General features: G+C 46.5%; 1 protein-coding gene across 2 annotated transcripts in view; it reads left to right on the top strand.

The window, feature by feature from the left end:
* The first annotated feature begins 219 nt into the window (after positions 1–219).
* The window catches only part of LOC143275362 (thioredoxin reductase-like selenoprotein T), a 31650-nt gene continuing 9614 nt past the window's right edge, over positions 220–22255 (top strand). The window contains exons 1-3 of one of the 2 annotated variants that reach the window (XR_013053426.1): positions 220–577; positions 6750–6987; positions 10650–10737. Coding sequence is in view for 1 of the 2 variants with exons in the window: in XM_076579421.1 (XP_076435536.1) it covers positions 423–577; positions 6750–6987; positions 10650–10737 (481 nt within the window). In the remaining variant the exon portion in view is untranslated. The remainder of the gene's footprint in view (positions 578–6749; positions 6988–10649; positions 10738–22255) is intronic. The other variant, XM_076579421.1, reaches the window with a different exon arrangement.

The following is a 22255-nucleotide window of genomic DNA, read 5'->3' as shown; positions in this document are numbered from 1 at the left end:
GCTTTTGATCAATGGGGTCGTTCGAGTTATAGACGAGATCCCCTCCAAAAAAATAAACACACACACACACACACACACACACACACACACACACACACACACCATGCAGTCAGCACACACGCAAACCCACCGACCCTCCCACCTTGCAACACATGTTGACCGTTTCCATGGAAGCATAAACCTGACGTTGAAAAATATTGCGCGAAACAACAGGTGACACTGATTTAAATCACGCCCAGGGCCTAAGTTTCTTCTTCTTTCTTTCTTTTATTGGTTGATTTGAATCATTTCACACACTATCAGTTTTTCCTGTCAGTTTTTTTGTTTTGTTTTGTTTTTGTTTTAGTTTTGTTTTTGTTTTTAAATGTCTGCCTCTTCTTCGTGTGTCCGATTCTGAAATTACATTGCACCGCCCCAACATCATGGCGGACTTTAGTGGGAGTACGTGCAGGTGGCATCTGTGTGTGATTCTTTCGTTCTTGTCACTGGCCGCTCTCGTTGATGGTCACAATCAGAAAAACATCAAAGCACCCAAACTGGCGTCCTTTGCTGCACCAACGCTGAAGGTCCTGTACTGGTAAGTTTGATCCGGAACCGAGACAATCGACTGAAGTTCAGTCTGACGGAAGGCCCGAAGATAGCCTATAGCAGACATCCAGGGAGACATGGAATCAGAAGCGACGGTATCGGGTGTCACCTGAGAGTCGGGATGGTTGAGACTGGCTGTTGAAGGGTTGCGTTTGGGGTCCTCAGTTCTGGAATAACCGATAGAAAGACGCTTTTAATAGTTTTATACTAAAGATTTTTTGCGTCACATGTGTCTATATATATCAATATCAGTAGCTCATGGATACGTGACTGCATTCGGACAAATCCATATACGCTACACCACATCTGCTAAGCAGATGCCTGACCAGCAGTGTAACCCAGTGAGCTTAGTCAGGCCTTGAGAAAAACTCTGAAAAAGATACCAGGAAAAAAAAAACAAAAAAAAAACACGTAAATGCACAGACAGGAACACAGGCAAATGGGAATTGGAAACTAGAAATGTCGAAATGAAACATTTCTCGGAACAAAAAACAAAAACAAAAAAGCAACACATTTTGTTGACTAGCAGATGTCCATATTTTACCCTAATCAAGGGGAAAATGTGTTGCATATATGGATCAGTCCGCAGGTTTTGACACCACTTTGGAGCTTATCAAAGCGACCCTGAAAAGGTAAAAGTCAACAACTCGGCCATTATTTTTGGCGCCACCACAGAAGTAACACATCAGCAGTGCAGGGTATCCTCTGTTGTGTGGCCTCATGACATACTTATCACTGACAGCTCCTTCTGCCACAGTAGTGAACTGCTGGCGCTGGCCTGGGACTGTCGCACAGGTGCCAGGGGTTGTTGCTGTGTGTAGGGAAAGGGAGGGGGTTCAGTATGAGGGAGGTGAGTATTACCACTGGAGTGGCACAGATTCAGGGGAATCGTTTTTCTTTTCTTTTTTAAGACTGTCCAACTTTGGCAAAACTCCTGATAGATCCAGTGTTCCAAATGGCATTTGCACACAAATACAAATACACAAATATGCATACTTTATTTTCTATGCATAGATACAGAGATTTGCTTTTTGGCAGCAACACGTGTCCAACACACAAACAAATTTAGAAATAACAAAGATGAAAAATAAAAAGATAAATTGGAAGACACCAAGCAGTTCAGTTCAGTTCAGCTACTCAAGGAGGCTTTACTGTGTTCGGACAAATCCATACACTAGTCCTCATCTTCTAACAGATGCCTGACCAGCAGTGTAACCCAGCATGCTTTATCAGGCCTTGGGGGAAAATAAACAGAAAACCAAACAGAAATAGCTGCATTTATATATACAAATATGCAATTTACTGAATTCTAATCCACCTCCACTGCAGTCAACCAAACTGCATCACATGCCGTCCAATGCCACACACAAACACACACACACATACACACAGTATGCAGCTACTATGATGCATAGTTCACTTTAAAAAATTCACAAATTAAAATATCATCAGACTAACATATTAAATCACAAGGCAGCACTTCCATAGGTCATAAAATCAAAAGACAACACAGTTCATTCATAGCATACGAAATCAACTATCATACTTAATCACAACGACCAGTTTCTAATCTTCCATTCATGTCCAAACTCCTTGAAAAAGCTGTCCTCAAGCAGCTCAACAACCACCTTTGTTTCAACCATCTCATCCACCCATTTCAGTCTGCCTATCACGCTGAACACAGCACCAAAACCACTCTCCTCCACATTTTGAACAATCTGCTGATAGCGTCCGACTCAGGAAAAATTTCCCTTCTCACTCTTCTCAACTTGTCAGCCGCCTTTGACACAATAGACCATTCAATCCTTCTTTCCCGTCTTCATTTTACATTTGGTATCAACGGCACTGTTCTAAACTGGTTCAAATCTTATCTTACTGATCGATTCCAGTCTGTCATTGTTGATCATTTCCAATCTGAACCCGTTAAAATCGAACATGGAGTTCCACAGGGATCTGTTTTAGGCCCAGTGCTCTTCACACTGTACACTGCTCCTCTCGCTGAAATTATCAACCGCCATAATATCAGTCATCATTCTTATGCTGATGACACTCAACTCCAGAAAAGTGATACCCCTGAAAAATTGTTGTCGCTCTTGCAAGAAACATCCAACTGCTTCCAGGACATTCAAAACTGGATGACTTGAAATAGTTACAACTGAACGCGGACAAAACTGAAGCAATGATCATAGGAACTAAACAAAAACTCTTCCATCACAGTTGACACAATCAAACTTGGCAGTACATCCATCCCTCTTTCCACGTCAGTCAGAAACCTCGGTGTTGTCCTTGACAATACACTGTCCATGCAAAAATTTATCAGTCAGACATGTCAGTCCTGCTGCTGTCAACTGCGGAAATATCTGTCCACTGATGCAACATCTAGACTTGTCATTTCTCTCATTCTCTCTCGCCTTGACTACTGTAACTCTCTATTGTCTGGTTTGCCTGCTTCATCCATTCAGTCCCTTCAGCGCATACAAAACTCTGCTGCCCGACTCGTCCTCAGAAAGAAAAGATCTGAGCACATCACTCCTCTTTTGCAGCATCTCCACTGGCTCCCTGTCTCACACCGAATAAAGTACAAGTTCAGCACTCTATGTTATAGATGTATTCACAAAACTGCCCCTTCCTGCCTCTGTGGCTGCCTTCACCTCTATGCTCCATCTCGCTCATTACGATCGGCTTCGGATCCACTCTGTTTACGTATACCCAGATTCAAACACTTGACTGTTGGCCGCCGTTCTTTCTCTGTCTCTGGACCTTGCAATTGGAACAAACTTTCTCTTTCGCTTCGTCAAGTCTCCACACTCAGCTCTTTCAAGTCTGGCCTTAAAACCCACCTCTTCCCAAAATAGCCTCCCTTGCCTGCCCTTCCTTGTCTTTAGTTTCTACAATTTTAGAGTTATGCATGCATGTGAATGACTGGTGCGAAAGCGCTTTGATTTGTCTCTGGACAAGATTCAGCGCTATATAAATACCATTATTATTATTATTATTAACTCACAAATGCACACACATGAACAATAAAGCACACACATACATGCTCTTGGGCGTGTGTGCACACAGTAAATTTACATGGATTCCAGAACTTCAGCCGGAATTAGGACTTTTGCAGTATTGTATTAATGATTTAATTACCTTTTTTTCACAACAGGTCAGATTGACTGTGAAATTTGGACTGCTTTCCCCAGGAAGAGCATATCACCGCTCCTTTTTTTTCTGTCTGCACATGTATTTTGTTTTAATTTCAAAGTGGATTTGAATTAGAATTTGCTAGGTTCTTTTGCTGTGGTGGGTTCTTTTATATGGACAAAATGCACGCTGCACACAGAACGTCAGTTTATCATCTAATCTGAGAAACTAACACCCAGACCACCACTCAAGATGTAGTGGAGGGAGGTGGCGTAAGTATCAACATTTATTTATAGGACTCAAATCCATGGACTTTCACTTCCTAGATAGATGGGTGCATTACCTACCACAAGGCCATAGAATTCTACTAAGTTTACACCTTATGAGATGGAATCTGTATTGCAAAATGTACTCTGGCTACCATTACACTGGCCTGGCTTATCACTACGTTTTTCATGGAACTTGCAATTTAAAGATCTTCTGTTTTATTTATGATACATATTCATTATACATACTATAATTTAAAGTGAGTGGGGCAGGGCAAAGGACAAGTTCTCAGTATATATATATATATATATATATATATATATATATATATATATATACACACACACACAATTTACTTTGATCTGGATCAGTATTTTTAAAATTAAAAGTGTAGTTTTGCGCTGTTTGTTTTAAGATCAAGTTACCCTTCCATTGATTTGTGTGCCGACTGGCAGGGTGGGGCCATAAAACATGGCTGAATGGCTGGCATTTCTTCAGTCATACAAATCAATGAATGTGTCACTGTGTGTCAGTGAGTGTGTCATGGTGTGTGTGCTGTGTGCCGAGCAGTACACAGGTTACATAGCATTTTATTAATCAGTCATCCAATGCGTGCTGCATGCACATTTACTTATGTGTTAATTTTGGTTGGTTATTTTATTTTATTTTACATTAATGTTTTAACTTTTATACAAACTTCATGCAGGGACCAGTGCATTGAGTTGATGTTCAGGTCAGGCATCTGCTCTTTTTTTTTTTTTTTTTTTTGCATGCCAATGTGGTGTACAGTAATGGATCAGTCTGCACACTTTGATGCCTTCTTGAAAATTATACAGTTATCTAATACTAGTAATAGACAATACCACAGTACAACTGTGTCTATGGAAAATTAACGAGCATCACCCTTGGAAACAAACCAACATCTGAGCATGTCTTTGATTTTGCAATTTTGTAAATTAAAAAAAATCTGTTTGCACTGGGGAATTTAAGAAAGAATAGTTTGGTAATGATTGGACAGCTCAAAAAGGATTGCCTATATGACCATTTCTGATTTCCCCACCACATGAATTATGATATAATATATAGGCAGCTATTACTTGCTTCTCCCATTCAGTTTCACTATATATGAAATTTGGGCTGCTTCTTCTTGGGGGAGCACATTACTGCAGCATTACACCTTTTTGTTGATTTATTTAAATGTTATATTCATTCAGTTCATGTCTTTAACAGTTGGTATAGACACACAGCAACAAAACGTGATAATAAAATATTGTAACATAACACACATGGGATATAAAGGAATAAGGTTGGGTGACACAATCTGTTCACACGACACATTACATAATACCATGTGGGCACAATATGCATACATACATACATACAGTACATATACATACATACTAATTACTATATTATGTACATGTATATATATATATATATATATATATATATATATATATATATATATATATATATATGTGTGTGTGTGTGTGTGTGTAACATAGTATACTGATACCTGCATACACACGCACCTAGACAATGGATTCAGGCACACAAACACACATATGCAGTGATGCACACACACACACATATACACATATGCATACACACATGCACACACATACACATTCACACACACACATACACATTCACACACACATACACATTCACACGTGCGCACACGCGCGCGTGCACACACAGCCATTCCCAAAACCCATGTTGCTGCTTGCACACACATAACAGTGCACCCACCCATCACAGGTCATGTAACATGCTTCCTGTTATGAACTGTAACTGGCACAGCTACTGTGCCTTCAGACAGAACTGATACTGTGGGGTGGGTGTCAGTGTCAGGACCTCAATATCTTATGTCATGGGTTCAATTCTTTGTTGACAAATATAGAATCAGACCAAATCTACCAGTATTCTTGAGAGAATTGCAGTACATTTACCACACTGATAAATATACATGTATATCCAGTCAGAAGCTGTGTCATTCTGAATTTGAACTGAATTGGTTTCCATACTCTTCATAGCTGGTTACTTAAGTTTTATATTGTACATCTGCTCAATTGTAAAAAGTTAAAAGACATGAGTTTTACTGCACTTCTGACCTCACCCACAGGCCAGTGACAAATTGTCGGTTTGTGGGTCTTTCACTTCAGTGGATTTCGTATCCATGTGTAGACAAGTATGCAAAGAGCTCTGCCACACACATTCTAAGCAGGATATGGGCTCTCAGTCTTATCTTGCTGATGTCATGCATGCACAAACAAAGCAACAACAACATCACCCCCCCAAACACACTCATATATTTTTGCCTGTCTGAAATCACACTATATAAAAAGACTGAAAACAAAAAGTTAGACTGAAAAACACACATGTAAATGCACAGCTCATTTTGTTTCCCAGCTCAGTGCAAGTTTTTATTTATTCTTATTTTATTTGTTGTTTTTTTTAAGTCAACACTGTTTGGTGTAGAACTGCAGAGGAACAACAGAAAACAATTACCAGTAAAACTTTGAGAGTTTGAAACTGCAGTCACACTTACTTTGCAGGAGAAACAAACCAACAAAAGGCCAATTGGTCTGACCACCATTCCAATAAATCAGCCAGGTGAACCGCTTGCTGCCACATCAATGGGTCATTTCAAATTTGTATGCATCATTGACCAGTGACCGACTGCAAACCTAAACCCTGTAATGTGTGTTTGTGTGTGTGTGTGTGTTATCACATTTGTAATTTTACTGCTGTGCTTGCAGCTACTCCTGAGGGTACCGCAATGTGTTTGAGCAGTACGCCTACGCTCTGCGCCAGCGGTTCCCAGGTCTGTTGGTAGAGGGAGACAACTACCCCCCTCCCGCCTGGAGAGCCATGGTGGCGCAGTGCCTGGGTGTGGCCAAACTGCTACTGATCGGCCTGGTTGTGGCCGGCCTCAACCCCTTCACCTTTCTCAACCTGCCGACTCCCAGCCTCTACACCTGGGCCACCCAAAACAAAGTTAGTTGGGCGTCTGTTGTACTCTGTATCAAAGAACTACTATGTCAGGTTGGATTAACCCCTTTAGTGCTGGCCATGAGTACACTCATCAGGGAAGGGCTGTTACCTAACTGAGGTCAAAAACACAGGTTACAAGTGTTAGAATGTTGATCACCATTCTGTATTTTGACTTGTTCCTCATAGGATTGCATTACTTATGTTCAACAAAATCAGTGACACCACCCAAAAGTACAAAAGAAGTATTTCTTGCACTTCAAATTCATGTCACTTATTTCATTTCACCAAGGTTCAGCCATCCAGTGCTCTCTTTGTCCAGGTGGAGCCTTTGTCACTTTGTATCTGTTTGATGGAATTTATTTGACTGCTTACCATTATTATAACAATTTGTATCTTATCACATGGATTTTGCTTTGAACTCCTAGGCTGCCTGAATGGTGAGATAACTCATCAGTGCAGTTGTGGACACTTTGCTGCCAAAATGACAAGATGACTTGTTACGGAAATGTTCAGACTTTTCGCTGTGGTTGTATTAAACTAAAGGGAGCAGTAAAGTGTCGCTGGCTATACAAAGCAGACTCTGCCCACATGACTGACAGTGACATGACCGAAATAGCAGCAGTCCACAGTGCTAGTGGGAGTGATATTCTTGGCGCTGAGCCTGTGCAGGGGGGGTGATGAGGTAGAAATAGCTAGGGGAGTAAGGGTAACTGGACACAGTGTACTGGGTCAGAGAGTGGGAAGAGGCTGAGAGATCATCTCCTTACTGTGTTTGAGGGGATCAAAGTAGGGCCAGCAAGCAACATTCAGCCTGTTTATTGCCAACTTTACTGGTGACAGTGGACAGAAAAATGACCCACACAACACAGACTGCATTGACATTTTTCTCGTTTTTTGTAGATGATAATCTAAATCAGAAACTTGTCAAGGAAACCGATGTGTATGCACAGTGGACACTCAACCAGGCACAGGTAAACCCAGGCAGGTAGAAAAAAGTACTCCAGACTGTCAGTATGGACAGACACAAATGTGTTTGAAATGACAGTTCTTGGGTCTGACTTTTATAGGGTTACAAGATAAGCTAACAACTGAGCATGTCATAGACAGAGAAAGGACTGGCATGGATCTGCAGTGGGGCAGTGGGTCATCAGCTGTTGATTAACACTGATCACTTAAATTTTGAGAGTCTTCATGCATTGAACCTTTGACTAAAACCCAGCTTGGGTGCCAGAGAACATGTAAGCTTAATGAAAGGCCAATCCATGCAGCTCCTGTGACTGAGTAAGCAACCAAAACTTGCCCTATGTGGACATCACTTGGTAATTTAGCATTTATGTATCAGGGTGTGTTGACTGGCAGCCATAGGCAGTACCCATATTTCCTGAATAAGTTAGAAAATTATAATAATTTCCTGATTGCAAGGATTTACTGCATTATAAACATATGATTTTTTTTATGAATATTTGAAAGGTACATGCTTATCCATTGTGTGTATATGTTCAGGAGGATGTCTGTATTGAATAGCTTCAGATCTAGGTCTGATGGTGTTCTTCATGTGTTTCAGATCTAGGTCTGATGGTGTTCTTCATGTGTTTCAGATCTAGGTCTGATGGCATTCTTCATGTGTTTCAGATCTGGGTCTGTCTGATGGTATTCTTCATGTCTGATGGTGTTCATTATGTGTTTCAGACCTAGGTCTAATGTTGTTCATCATGTGTTTCAGATCTAGGTCTAATGTTGTTCATCATGTGTTTCAGACCTAGGTCTGTCTGATGGTGTTCTTCATGTCTGATGGTGTTCTTCATGTTTCAGATCTAGGTCTGTCTGATAGTGTTCTTCATGTCTAGTGGTGTTTTTCATGTTTCAGATCTAGGTCTGTCTGATGGTGTTCTTCATGTCTAGTGGTGTTTTTCATGTTTCAGATCTAGGTCTGTCTGATGGTGTTCTTCATGTCTAGTGGTGTTTTTCATGTTTCAGATCTAGGTCGGTCTGATGGTTCTTCATGTCTAGTGGTGTTTTTCATGTTTCAGATCTAGGTCTGTCTGATGGTGTTCTTCATGTCTAGTGGTGTTTTTCATGTTTCAGATCTAGGTCTGTCTGATGGTGTTCTTCATGTCTAGTGGTGTTTTTCATGTTTCAGATCTAGGTCTAATGTTGTTCATCATGTGTTTCAGACCTAGGTCTGTCTGATGGTGTTCTTCATGTCTAGTGGTGTTTTTCATGTTTCAGATCTAGGTCTGTTTGATGGTTCTTCATGTCTAGTGGTGTTTTTCATGTTTCAGATCTAGGTCTGTCTGATGGTGTTCTTCATGTCTAGTGGTGTTTTTCATGTTTCAGATCTAGGTCTGTCTGATGGTGTTCTTCATGTCTAATGGTGTTCATCATGTGTTTCAGATCTAGGTCTGTCTGATGGTGTTCTTAATGTCTAGTGGTGTTTTTCATGTGTTTCAGATCTAGGTCTGTCTGATGGTGTTCTTCATGTCTAGTGGTGTTTTTCATGTTTCAGATCTAGGTCTGTCTGATGGTGTTCTTCATGTTTGATGGTGTTCTTCATGTGTTTCAGATCTAGGTCTGTCTGATGGTGTTCTTCATGTCTAGTGGTGTTTTTCATGTTTCAGATCTAGGTCTGATGGTGTTTTTCATATGTTTCAGATGTAGGTCTAATGGTGTTCATCATGTGTTTCAGATCTAGGTCTGTCTGATGGTGTTCTTCATGTCTAGTGGTGTTTTTCATGTTTCAGATCTAGGTCTGATGGTGTTTTTCATATGTTTCAGATGTAGGTCTAATGGTGTTCTTCCTGTGTTTCAGATCTAGGTCTGTCTGATGGTGTTCTTCATGTCTAGTGGTGTTTTTCATGTTTCAGATCTAGGTCTGATGGTGATTTTCATGTGTTTCAGATCTAGGTCTGATGGTGTTGTTCATTTCTGATGGTGTTTTTCGTGTGTTTCAGATCTATGTCTGTCTGGTTGTTTTTCATGTGTTTCAGATCTAGGTCTGTCTGGTGGTGTTTTTCATGTTTCTGTGTTTCAGACCTAGGTCTGATGGTGTTTTTCATGTGTTTCAGATCTAGGTCTAATGTTTTTCATCATGTGTGTCAGACCTAGGTCTGTCTGATGGTGTTCTTCATGTGTTTCAGACCTAGGTCTGTCTGATGGTGTTCTTCATGTCTGATGGTGTTCTTCATGTGTTTCAGATCTAGGTCTGTCTGATGGTGTTCTTCATGTCTAATGGTGTTTTTCATGTTTCAGATCTAGGTCTGATGGTGTTTTTCATATGTTTCAGATGTAGGTCTGTCTGATGGTATTCTTCATGTCTGGTGGTGTTCTTCATGTCTGGTGGTGTTCTTCATGTTTCAGATCTAGGTCTTTCTGATGGTGTTCTTCTTTTGTGGTGGTGTTTTTCATGTTTCAGATCTAGGTCTCTCTGATGGTGTTGTTCATGTCTGGTGGTGTTTTTCATGTGTTTCAGATCTATGTCTGTCTGATGGTGTTTTTCGTGTGTTTCAGATCTGTGTCTGTCTGGTGGTGTTTTTCATGTTTAAGATCTAGGTCTGATGGTGTTTTTCATGTTTAAGATCTAGGTCTGATGGTGTTTTTCATGTGTTTCAGATCTAGGTCTGATGGTGTTCTTCATGGCTGATGGTGTTGTTCTTCATGTGTTTCAGATCTATGCCTGTCTGATGGTGTTCTTCATCAGCAGTGCCATTGAAGGACAAATGATCTCTACTGGGGCCTTTGAAATTTCTTACAATGGTGAGCATGCTAGCACCTTGAGGGGCACAGCAAGCCTCCTGTAGATATACTCGCTTTGCTTTTCTTAATTCACTGGGGACGATGGAATGTGTGAGCATTCCAACATAAAATGTATTCGGTTTCAGATGATGGAATGGAATAGCATTTTCAAAAAATAAAAATCCATCATGGGCTGTACACGTGGTTTTGTGATTAGCCAAGCAGAGTGTGCTGTTCTGGGTCACTCAGCAACCGAATGGTATGATTTGCCAGCCTGTCATGTGTGGCCCCTCTTACAAAGTCACCAACTGGTTGTCTGCTCATGTGCCAGCCTGTTAGCAAAGCAGATTCTTCTCAAAATGTTGTGGAGCGAACAAGGCAGCGACCACAACGTTTTAGTGTTGCCAAAGTACTTGAAATGCTACAAACTGAAGGGTTGAAGAGGTGGATGATGATGAAGAAGAAAGTGAATAAAGTGCAGAAAGCGAGCATGAGTATGGTGATTCAGGGTGAAAAATTGGCTTTATTATCTGAAAGTGAATAAAGTGCAGAAAGCGAGCATGAGTATGGTGATTCGGGGTGAAAAATTGACTTTATTTTCTACATAATGGCAAAACTGTAAAAATAATATGAGAAATTTGATTTTTTTTTTTTTTTTTTTATGTAATAGCCCAACACGTAACAAGTTCTGAAAGTTTCATTTTCTTACTCTGTATTTTGTATTCTTTGTAATTTTTTCCCAAATCCTTACAAATGGGCCGTCTGTGGGGAAAAGCAAGGAAGAAAACTTGTCCCGAGTGAGTTAAACCATCAACAGCAGTGTTCAACTTTTCTGCAGGATTAATCACCATCTGTTTAAACACAAAATTGAAGGATTCGCAATTTGTTTTCAGCATTATGCTGGACTGGTCATAAGTATCTCTGCTGACTAACACATTGATTGATTGTTTGGTGTCGTATACTGTACCATGTCAAACTGATGCAAACTAGACCTATCAATTTGCTCTGCTTGGCCAAATTTCACACCGCTAACAGTGAAAAGACGACCCATCTTGCCTGGTCCGCTCTTAGCCAATCAAACGCCTCTAAAAGCTATAAGCGCTGAATCATTCCTTTGGCCAAGGCTCTCCACGCCATCTTGTCAGGTTTGCACTCTATCTCGTCTTACACTTTTTTTGGCTATTAAGCGTATTCATTTGGCCTTATTTTGCTGTATGCAGCTTGTGTTCATTGTATTCTTCATTCTGTGTACTCGATTAGACTCGGCCCCCTTGAATCGTTCGTTTTTCTCTACCTCTAAGTCGATCCTGCCTTTCCTTTCTCAGTTGGGGATCGGATTTTCGCTGGGTGCCTAAGCGCGGGTACCATGCCTCGTATGCCATCCCACGAAGGCAGGAATCATGATGCTGGGATTGAGACCCGGCAAGAGACTCTCCCAGGCCCGGAGCTCATGATTCCTCCCGATAGGGACCGCGGCGATGTGTCTTTTCACGCTGATCGCAGAGGCGACACTCGTACCAGTAAAACGTCATGAAGGGGACCGGGGGGAAAGGGGTACGAGCGTCGCCTCCCAAGGTGTCCCAGCGCGAGGCAGGGATAGGGGGGAGTGGCAAGTCCTCTCTTGGCGGTGGGGACTCGCAGCTTGGCGTGTACTCCCAAGGGGAGGCCGCACCCGGCCGTTACCCGGGTCCCCACTCGGAGTTGGCCTTCAGGGGCCCCATTGCTGTTCCCCCTCCTCCCTCCTCTGCCGACCCCCATCCTCCACTTCCTTCGGGGGGGAGAAAATATTGGTTCCAGGGGGGAGACCTCTACTTTGCCCACCCCGGGCCAAGCCACCCCAATCTCCCTGAGGGAGGGGATTCGGGGCGCGTGGCAACCTGCTCTGCAGGTCTTCCCGCTATCCGGCCGGTCTCCCCTGCTGGGGGAGGCCCATGTGTGTCAGGCGGTTCCGGGCAGTCAGCATGCTCGTCTTCTGGCAGGACTGACCTCCCTCCGACTTGGCCAGGTTTTTCCCTTCATGGAGGTCAAGGCACCAGTGACCCTTGGGGTTGGGGTCACAGGATGGCTGGTGCCCATGGGTGGTTACCCCCATTCTACCCATACTGGGGCACACCTATGGTGCATGCTGGGTTGCAGGGAGGACCAGGGGCCAACCCTTTGTCCACTCCCCACCAGACCCAACCCAGCATATCTCACAGGGTGACACACACAGCCCCGACAAGTGGGATCGACTTCTTGTCAGTCAGGTCGAGCTCCTCAACCAATATTGCCACTCAGTCCACAAATCGGGCCTCTGTCAACCCACAGGTGACCTCCATGGTCACAATGGCCTCCTTGTCAGGACTGACGGCTACTGATGGGCCCCGCTCGGCCCTGGGGAACCTGTAGTTTCCACCTACCCAGTCCTCGGTCCTACAGAGAGATGAGTGGGTGTTTGTCCCCTCACAGCACTCATGGGTCCCTCTTGCATCCAGGGATGCCCTCACTGAGAAGGTGTGGCACCCACCATCCCAAGCATGGTTGGACCTACGGTCCACACACTCCCCATCCGCTTCAGGTGTCAAGGACATAACAGCTGCGGGCATAGTCCCTGCTCAGGATCGTCCCAGCTCATCCCGCTGGGCTGACCACAGCTCACAGGACGCCCCAGCGAGTACATCTACTTGGGATGGCACCCAGCAGGGGATGGACTGCGAACAAGAGTGGGACCCCCTGTCTTCAGATGAGGACGAACAAGCGGATGAGCACTCTTCGCCCCCATCCCAGGGGGACAGATTGAGCCCACGCCTCCCTATGGACCAGCCTGAACCAAACTCGGACTTAGCTGAGCTCGAACGGACCCTCCCCAATAGGGTCACGCATGCCAAATCAGTCCCTCAGGCTACTTTGTTACCCTTGACCCTCCTTAGGCCATGTGACTCTAACTCCAGAACCACCAGACGACTCAGAGTGCCAGAAATGGCGCAGAATGTACACACAGGACCACCTTGCCTACAGGGAAGTGGAGCGCTCCACGCAGGACAGGATGTTGATCTCACAGCACACCACCTTCCCCACTTCAGCTACTCAATCTTTTAAAACTTTAGCAGAGTGGGACAGATTGGCCCACCGCTGCCTCCTCGAGGTTTCCACGGCTTATACCTTCTTCGACACGTTCCTCCACAGGGCCAATGAGCTGTGGGAACAGCGTCCGGTTAATCAGGACACGGGGTCGCCGTCCTCTGTCCCGCCGGGCTTTTTCACCAACTAGAGGTTTAACACTTTTGGCAATAGGGTAGCCTCTGGTCTCACAGCGGCCGCAGACACAGCTACCAGCCTTCACTTCAATACTGTGCTAGCTCGGCGTGATGCCGTTCTCCGCCTCTCTAACATTCCAGTAGAGGAGAGGGCTGCCTTGCAGTCCATCCCGGCGCAGCAGCACTCCCTCTTCGGCCAGTATGCACCCCATTTTGTCAGCCACAGGGCAGAGACAAGCAGGGAGGTGGCTTCATATTTAGCCCACACCTCCCAGGGGTGCCAGGGTTCACTGCCATTGAAGAGGCCGGCCACCAGGGCCCTGCCATATGCCACGCCACCTAAGTCGAAGCGGCGTGCGCAGAATCAACGGCAGAGGAATAAACCACCTCATGTCTGTCCAAGCCGACCGGCCATGCCCAAGGCCAGAAGGCAGCACCCCCAATGACTGGGCCCCGACTCAGCACCGCCAGTCGTTCAGCCCCTCCAAGTAGGAAACTTGTCTCAGCATGCACATCAGTGGTGTGCTCTGGGACTCAACGTCTGGATTGTGTCAGTGCTAGAGTCAGGTACATGCTGCCTTGGGCGGAGGACTGCCCCCCTGTAAGATCCACTCCTCCTCCTTATGTGCCCAGCTCGGTGGAGCAGGAGAGCATCTTTGAGACAGAGATATTGCACCTACTCCACATACGGGTGATATCTCAACTTTTGGACCCGGGCCCTGGTTTTTATGGCCGGTTGTTCGTGATTCCAAAGGTCTCGGGAGGGTGGAGACCAGTCTTGGACTTGTCCCCACTCAACAAATTCCTCCCCAAAATCAAATTCAAGATGGACACACAGGCACAAATTCGGGAGACCATTCAACAGGGTGATGGGCTACCTCTATCGATCTGAAAGATGCTTATTTTCATATCCTCATCCATCCGGCATCCCGTCGGTATCTGAGGTTCGTGTGGAGGGATAAGGTGTTCCAGTTCTCGGCCCTCCCATTTGGTCTGTCCCTTGCCCCTTTCCTGTTTACCAAGGTGGTGCGGGAATTGGTGTCCATTGTCCGGTCAGAATCCATTCGTCTCTGTGTGTACCTGGACGTCTGGCTTATCCTGGGCCAGTCGCAGGCCCTGTGCCAGTCATACAGCCAGACTTCTAGGCCTTTGCTCCCAAATAGGCTTCCTCACGAACCAGGAGAAATGCGATCTGTCCCCAAGTCAGTCCTTCAGCTTCTTAGGGATGAGATTCGACACGCGGTCCATGATAGTCTCTTCAACGCCAGATCGCTGGGACCATCTGGCAGGCCTCCTCAGCCACTTGCGCCATTCCTCCCAAGCAACAGCGTGAACACTTTCTTCCCTCCTGGGCATGATGGAGTCCATGGCACCTCTCATGCCCCTGGGCAGGGTTCTCAGGCGCCCTCTTCAGAGGGTACTGAGGCTACGGTGGTCCCAGAGCGCTCAGCCATGGGATACCCAGATATGTTTGGGTGAGTGGTTCCTCAAGGTGACATCAGAGTGGCTAACCACCCCTCTTCGGACACAGGGGGTGCCCATAGCCCCACCTACTCTTCAGGTGGCAATTTTCACAGACGCCTCCTCCCTGGGCTGGGGAGCCCACATGGACTTACTCCATGCAGCAGGGACTTGGTCATCGGAGGAGTGCCTATGCCACATCAATGTTCTGGAACTGGAGGCAGTTCACAGGGCTCTCCTGCACTTCATGGGGGAGGCCACTGCCAAGACCATCTGCTTGTTCACGGACAATACAACGGTCGCATGTTATGTGAACAAAGGGGGGGAGCGCATTCGGCAGACCTCTCCCTGCGGACTGAGGCTCTCCTCCATTGGTGCCACAGCAAGGGCATTGCACTTTCAGCGAGACACATAGGAGGAAAAGCCCCTCCCGAAACCTGGAGGGGGTCAAGCTGGTGTTCTCTTGACCCCCTCCCGGGGGGGTCACTACCTTGTCGTGGTCGGGAGGCTTAGTGGCCATTGATCGAGCGAGCTATGTCGGCGGGGGCATCAGTGCTTCTTGGGGTTTGCTGCTCTGGTCCCAGGTCTTAATTGACAGCCTACATAGCCATCGTAGCTGTTCGGGCTGAATAAGTGGTGGTTTTTGTACTGATGCCCCTGATAGGGCTTCCCATGCCGAACAGGTCGTGAGTGAGGCCCAAACTAAACGTGACCCACTGTCCCTTTCGCTATTCTCTATTCTTCTTTTTACCGCCTCTTTTCTGTCCTCAGCTCCCCATCAAGCCTTCTTTTCCACATTCTTTTTTCTCTGCGGCCTTCTTCAGGCCCGCCGTGTTTGCCATGCGGCGCGACCTGTGATGGAGGGGAATGAGATCCTGGGGATTGAGAGAGCACGCTGTTCTCAACACATCCCTTTGGCTCGGACCTCTCCTAAGACAGGCGGCACACATTGGCCCGTGTGTGTCAGTCGGCTACCCCTTTGTGGGGCTGGGTCAAGACTGGCAGTTTGGAGGCTAGCGAGGATAACCCCCGTAGTGCTCAGTTCTCTGTCCCCGGGAGCTGGGCATGATCGGGGGGGAACACGTTGGAGCTAAGCTGTTAGTCATATATCCCTCCCGAAACCTAGAAGGGGTCAAGCTGGTGTTCCCTTGACCCTGGCCCCAAAGTTGGACCCCATGGTGGGTGGGTAAGGGAGGGATGAATATACAATTATTAAAAAACATGAATTCCAAACAATCACTCCCCACTAAACTTGGCAAAAGAAGGAGACCAGGAACAGATGACTCGGACTCGGATTTGGAGGTCATTGAGACCTCTGGATTTTGGCCGTCGTGGCTTGTGATGGAGGGCGCTGATGACGACAAGCCCTTGTCGGCTCTCAGCCCCTTCGCTATCCAGAAGGGCTTCCAGTGTCTGGCGGGATCACTGAAATCTATCAAGAGGCTGAGGAGCGGAGCATTTTTTGTGGAGACAGAGTCTAAAAGGCAGACACAGCTTCTGCTCAAGGCGACCACTTTTGTGGATAGGGCGGTGAGGGTTCCCCTCACAAAGGTCTCAACTGTTCAAAGGGGGTTATCAGATGCCCAGAGTTGAGAGGAGTGTCTGAAGCAGAGATCAAGAGCGAGCTGTCCTCTCAGGGAGTGACCCCCGGCCCCCCTCGCCCCGCCTCTCGTCTGCCTGGCCCTCGGGCTGGCAGAAGTGGCCAGAAACCCCCCATACCTCCAAAACTCAAGGAGGGGAGGGTTGCGGCCTCGGCAGGATTGGGAAGAGCCGAGGTGGTGGATATTCCGGCTTGGTCGGAATCAGAAAAATTAAATTCCAAAAATAGGTACTCGATCTTGGCCGACCTTGAGCCACTGCAAGCAGAGGAGCAGGGGGTAGCGATGGAATAGGCTGCTGCTTTTTTTTATTTTATTATTTAACCTTTTTAATGGCAGTGATCCACTGGAACATCCGTGGGTTCTACGCCAATTTCCAGGAACTTCAGCTGCTTTGTCGTGCTTTGAAACCTTCAGTGCTGGCGCTGCAGGAGACTCTGCAAAGAGATGGCAAGGTTTTATTCTCTCTGGTTTTAACTCCATTTTTAAACCCGCTCAACCGAAGCAGGAGGGATTGACAGGAGGTGTCGCTCTTTTTATACGTAAGTCCCTTTTATACAGTACAGTTCCTTTAAGCACCCCTTTACAGGCGGTGGCAGTCAGAGTCACACTTGGGGAAAACCATCACTGTCTGCTCTCTGTACCTTCCTCCTTCCATCCGTGTTCTGAGGCAGGACCTCATGAACCTGGTCGACCAGCTCCCACGACCGTTTCTACTGTTGGGCGACTTCAATGGACACTCCCCGCTCTGGGGAAGTGAGATGACATCAGCCCGAGGTCTTCTCTTGGAAAACCTTCTTTCCGATATGGACTTGTGCTGTCTTAACGACAAGTCTCCCACTTACCTTCATCTGTCCTCTGGAAAGCTCTCGTGTTTAGATCTGTCGGTCTGCAATCCATCGTTGGTCCTGGACTACGAGTGGAAAGTGCATGACGATCTGCACGGGAGTGACCACTTTCCTGTCGTCCTCCGCCCCACAGATGGAGAAGGTGACTCTCTGCCTGACCGCCTGAACTATGACAAAGCCGACTGGGGAATTTTTACCACGAAGATAAGAGCGGAGCTGCAGGAAGAAACAGTATTGAAAAGCAAGGACCCTGCTGACACTCTGACTCAGATCGTTTTAGATTGCGCCAAAGCAGCAGCCCCATCGTCTACCTCCAAGCCTCAGATGCCAAGAACAGCCTGGTTCAACACGGAATGTCGGGAGGCCCGTAAGTCTCGGAAGAGAGCGCAGCGACGCGTCTTTTGGAAACCGGAGACCGATAGCGTTCGAACCCATCAACAGCTGAGGGCGAAAGCCAGGTATGTTTTTAAAAAGAGCCAGAGAAAGTCATGGAGAGATTTTTGCTCTTCCTTAACCTCCAACACACCCAAGAAGAAAGTGTTGAGGGTTTTAAAAAAAATTAAGGGCAAAAACGTATGCCCAACCTTTCATCATCTTAAACTTTCAGATGCTCTGGTCACAGAGAAGAAAGCAGTTGCCAATTTGCTTGCCTCCACAATCGAACAGAACTCGAGATCTGCCAACAAATCTGCTCTGTTTCTCAAAACCAAAAACCTGACAGAAAAAAACACCCTGTAACTTCTCTTCCGACAACACAGAGAATTACAACCTTCCTTTCACTATGAATGAACTTAAATCTGCCCTTCAGACCTGTACGGATTCCTGTCCAGGAATGGACGAGGTCCATTATAAACTCTTAAAACATCTTCCCGAAACCTGTCTGGACACCCTGCTCAAAGTTTACAACCACATCTGGATCACAGGCTTTTTTTCCACCCTCCTGGCGGAAAGCCCTCATAATCCCGGTGCCGAAACCAGGAAAAGACCCCTCGAACCCCTCCAACTACCGCCCAATAGCACTGACCAGCTGCATCTGCAAACTGATGGAGAAGATGGTCAACGGTAGACTGATGTGGAAACTAGAGACCGACGGCCTTCTGGCGAAAGAACAGTGCGGTTTCCGCAAGCATCACTCTACCGTTGACCATCTGGTTCGTCTGGAAACCACTGTAAGAAATGCCTTTCTAAATAAACAGCATGTGGTGGCCATACTTTTTGACTTGGAGAAAGCTTACGATACCACCTGGAAATTTGGAATCCTCTCGGACCTGCACAAGCTCAGCTTCCGAGGACACCTGCCTCAGTTCATCCACAATTTTTTTGCAAGACAGACAATTCCAGGTGAGAGTTGGCACCACCCTGTCCGACATTCATGAGCAGGAGCTGGGTGTTCCGCAAGGGAGCATTCTGTCGCCGGCTCTCTTCAGCATCAAAATTAATGACATTGTTCAATCCGTTCAGAAGGGATCGGACAGCTCGCTGTTCGTGGACGATTTTGCCTTGTGTGCAACTGGCAGCATGTATGCCAGCATCCAGCGACGGCTTCAGCTCTGCGTCAACAAAATCCAGTGTTGGGCAGAGGAGAATGGCTTCACCTTTTCGTCCTCCAAAACTGAATGTGTTCATTTTCATAACTTTCGCCAGTTCTATCCGGACCCTGAAATCCGTCTGGGAAAATCCACCATCCCGGCGGTCAAGGAAGCTAAATTTTTAGGGGTCGTCTTTCATCAGAAGCTGAACTTCCTCAGCCATATCAAACAGCTGAAAATATCTTGCCAAAAAGCCGTGAACATCACCTGAGTTGTGGCACACACGGGCTGGGGTGCTGATAAGAGAACTCTCTTGCACCTCTACAGAGCTCTGGTCCAGTCCAGAGGAAGTATAGTATATGGCTCAGTCAGACCGTCTTACCTGAAACTGTTGGACCCTATACACCACCAAGGGCTCCGCTCCGTCTCAGCTTAGGTGCGTTCCGCACCACCCCTGTGCACAGCCTGTATGCAGAGGCGGGGGAACCGCCTCTCTCCAACCGCAGACTGAAGCTGACCATAAACTATTACATGTATTTGAAATTGTTTTCTGAACCTACAAACCCTGCTTATGACGCTGTATTCAACAGCCCTTTTGATAAGAAATTTAAAGACAACCCAAACTGCATCCCTTCTCTTGGATTCCGCATTCAGCCGCACTTAGAAAATGCCGATCTGGATGTCGGTGGCATCTCAGATTTCTCCAGGTTCCCCGACAGCGCTCCGTGGACCTTTAGAACACCTGAGGTCGATTCGATCTGGCCTCGTACCGTAAAGACTCCACCAGTTCACTGGCCTACAGAACTTTCTTTTCGGAACTCTGCCACAAATTTCCCACTTTTCAAAGAATCTTCACTGACGGTTCCAAGTCAGAGGACGGAATCGCTGCATCTGCGTTCTGTCCCGCCTTTCCTGACCAGCCCTCAACGGAACACATCCTGTCTGACAGCTCAGTGTACACTGCGGAACTGACCGCACTGGTTCTGGCGGTAAAAATGGTTCTCTCTTCGAAACAAAAGAGATTCATGATCTTTTCCGACTCCTTGTCAGCCCTGGAGGCGATCGCCTGCAGGAATATCACTCATCCCAAACTGTTAGAATTTTATGAAGCTTTTACTCTCGCAACAAAGAAAGGATACGAGGTTATGTTGGCCCTGGGTTCCCGGACATGTTGGCATTCGTGGTAACGAAAGGGCGGACCTGCTGGCCAGGAACGCTTGTAAAGAAAGAATTATCCAGATCCTTTGTACCATACACAGACATGAAGCGGAAGGTGAACACTTACGGTAAGGGATCTTTGGCAAGAGGAGTGGAACACCCAGACGGACAACAAGCTCTTCCAGATCCGTCCAGACCTAAAAGATACCCTCCCCTCGGGGGTGAAGGAACAGAAAGGAGGAGTCTGTGGCTGTGCAGACTGCATGCGGGGCACACTTTTTTTTACTCATTCTTACTTGTTGAAGGGGGAAGAGGCCCCTCGATGCATTCCCTGTGATGAGCCTCTCACCGTGAAACACGTGCTCCTTGACTGTTGGGATCTGCATGACGTTAGACGCAGACATTACACGGCGGTTTCTTTGAAGACTTTGTTTCGTGATGTCCCTCCATGGGCGCTGATGGAGTTCTTAAAAGAAGTGAACATTTTTAACCAGATTTGAAGGTTTTAAACTATGGAAGTTTTTTTAAACTTTGGAGTGGAAAGTTTGAAGTGGTGACTCGTTTTAATTGGTTGGTTTTTTTATCCTTGTAGTAGTTATTAACGCGGCGATAGCCTTGAGATGGCCTTAGTGGTCGGTGAGGCTCTAAGCACCATAATTTCATTTCAATTAGCAGGAAAAGCCAACGGCAGATGCTCTCAGCAGGTCCAAGAGTGTCATCCACACAGAGTGGACCCTGGACAAGGACACCCTTCAGGGGGTGTGGGAATGGTGGTTTCAGCCGATGGTGGACCTCTTTGCCACAAAGTTCAACAAGAGACTTCCACTTGTGTCTCTCCGGTCGCCGACCCAGAAGCGTGGGCAGTGGATGCTCTCTCTTTAGACTGGAGCAGTCTGATTGCCTACGTGTTTCCTCCCTTTCCAATTCTGTCCAAGGTGACACGGAAAGCCAGGTTGGAACACCCGCAGCTGATTCTCATTGCGCCAAAATGGCCAGCCCAGCCCTGGTATCTGGACCTTCAGTCCCTGACACATGTTCCACCCCTGAAACTTGAAACCAAACCTCATCTGCTGAGGCAGCCTCGTTCGGGGATTCCTCATTCTAATCCTCAACTGCTCTACCTGCACGCGTGGCTGCTGTGCTGTTGGAACTGTCAGCATCACCATTGAAGTCTTCGACCCCTCGGTCGGCCTCTGTGTCGGCTGTGCTTACCCAGGGGGGTGCCTCCTCTGACCTCCTCTCCATAATCACCAAAGCAAAGAGGGAGGGAACTGAGACTTTGTTGTGACTTTCGTTGGAAGAAATGGTTGTGGTGGTGTACGGCTCAGGACGTTCCCTCTACTAACCCTACGAGCATGCAGCTGGCCAACTTTCTGGCTCACTGCTCCTTGGTTCTCAACCTGTCTGCTAGTTCTGTGCGAGGGTACAGGTCTGCCATTTGTACCACAATCAAACAGCTAGGTGGTCCCGCCTTTGAAGCGGATTTCCTGCTCAGAGAGGTGGCTAGGGGCGCCTCTCTGAAGGAAGCTAGAAACCCCAGAAGAGTGCCCCTGTGGGATTTGCTCCTGGTGCTGGATTTCATTTGAAAACAACCCTTCGAGCCATTGGGTACTATTCCTTTCGACTTACTCACCCTCAAGACCACTTTCCTTCTGTTGCTGGCCACAGGCTGTCGTAGAAGCGAGATTCATGATCATAGTAGAATGCCA

This window comes from Babylonia areolata, chromosome 30 (genome assembly GCF_041734735.1).
Source record: "Babylonia areolata isolate BAREFJ2019XMU chromosome 30, ASM4173473v1, whole genome shotgun sequence".
Classification (NCBI taxonomy): Eukaryota; Metazoa; Mollusca; class Gastropoda; order Neogastropoda; family Buccinidae; genus Babylonia; species Babylonia areolata.
Note: the sequence above shows the minus strand (reverse complement) of the source record. Positions and strands in the feature narration are given on the sequence as shown.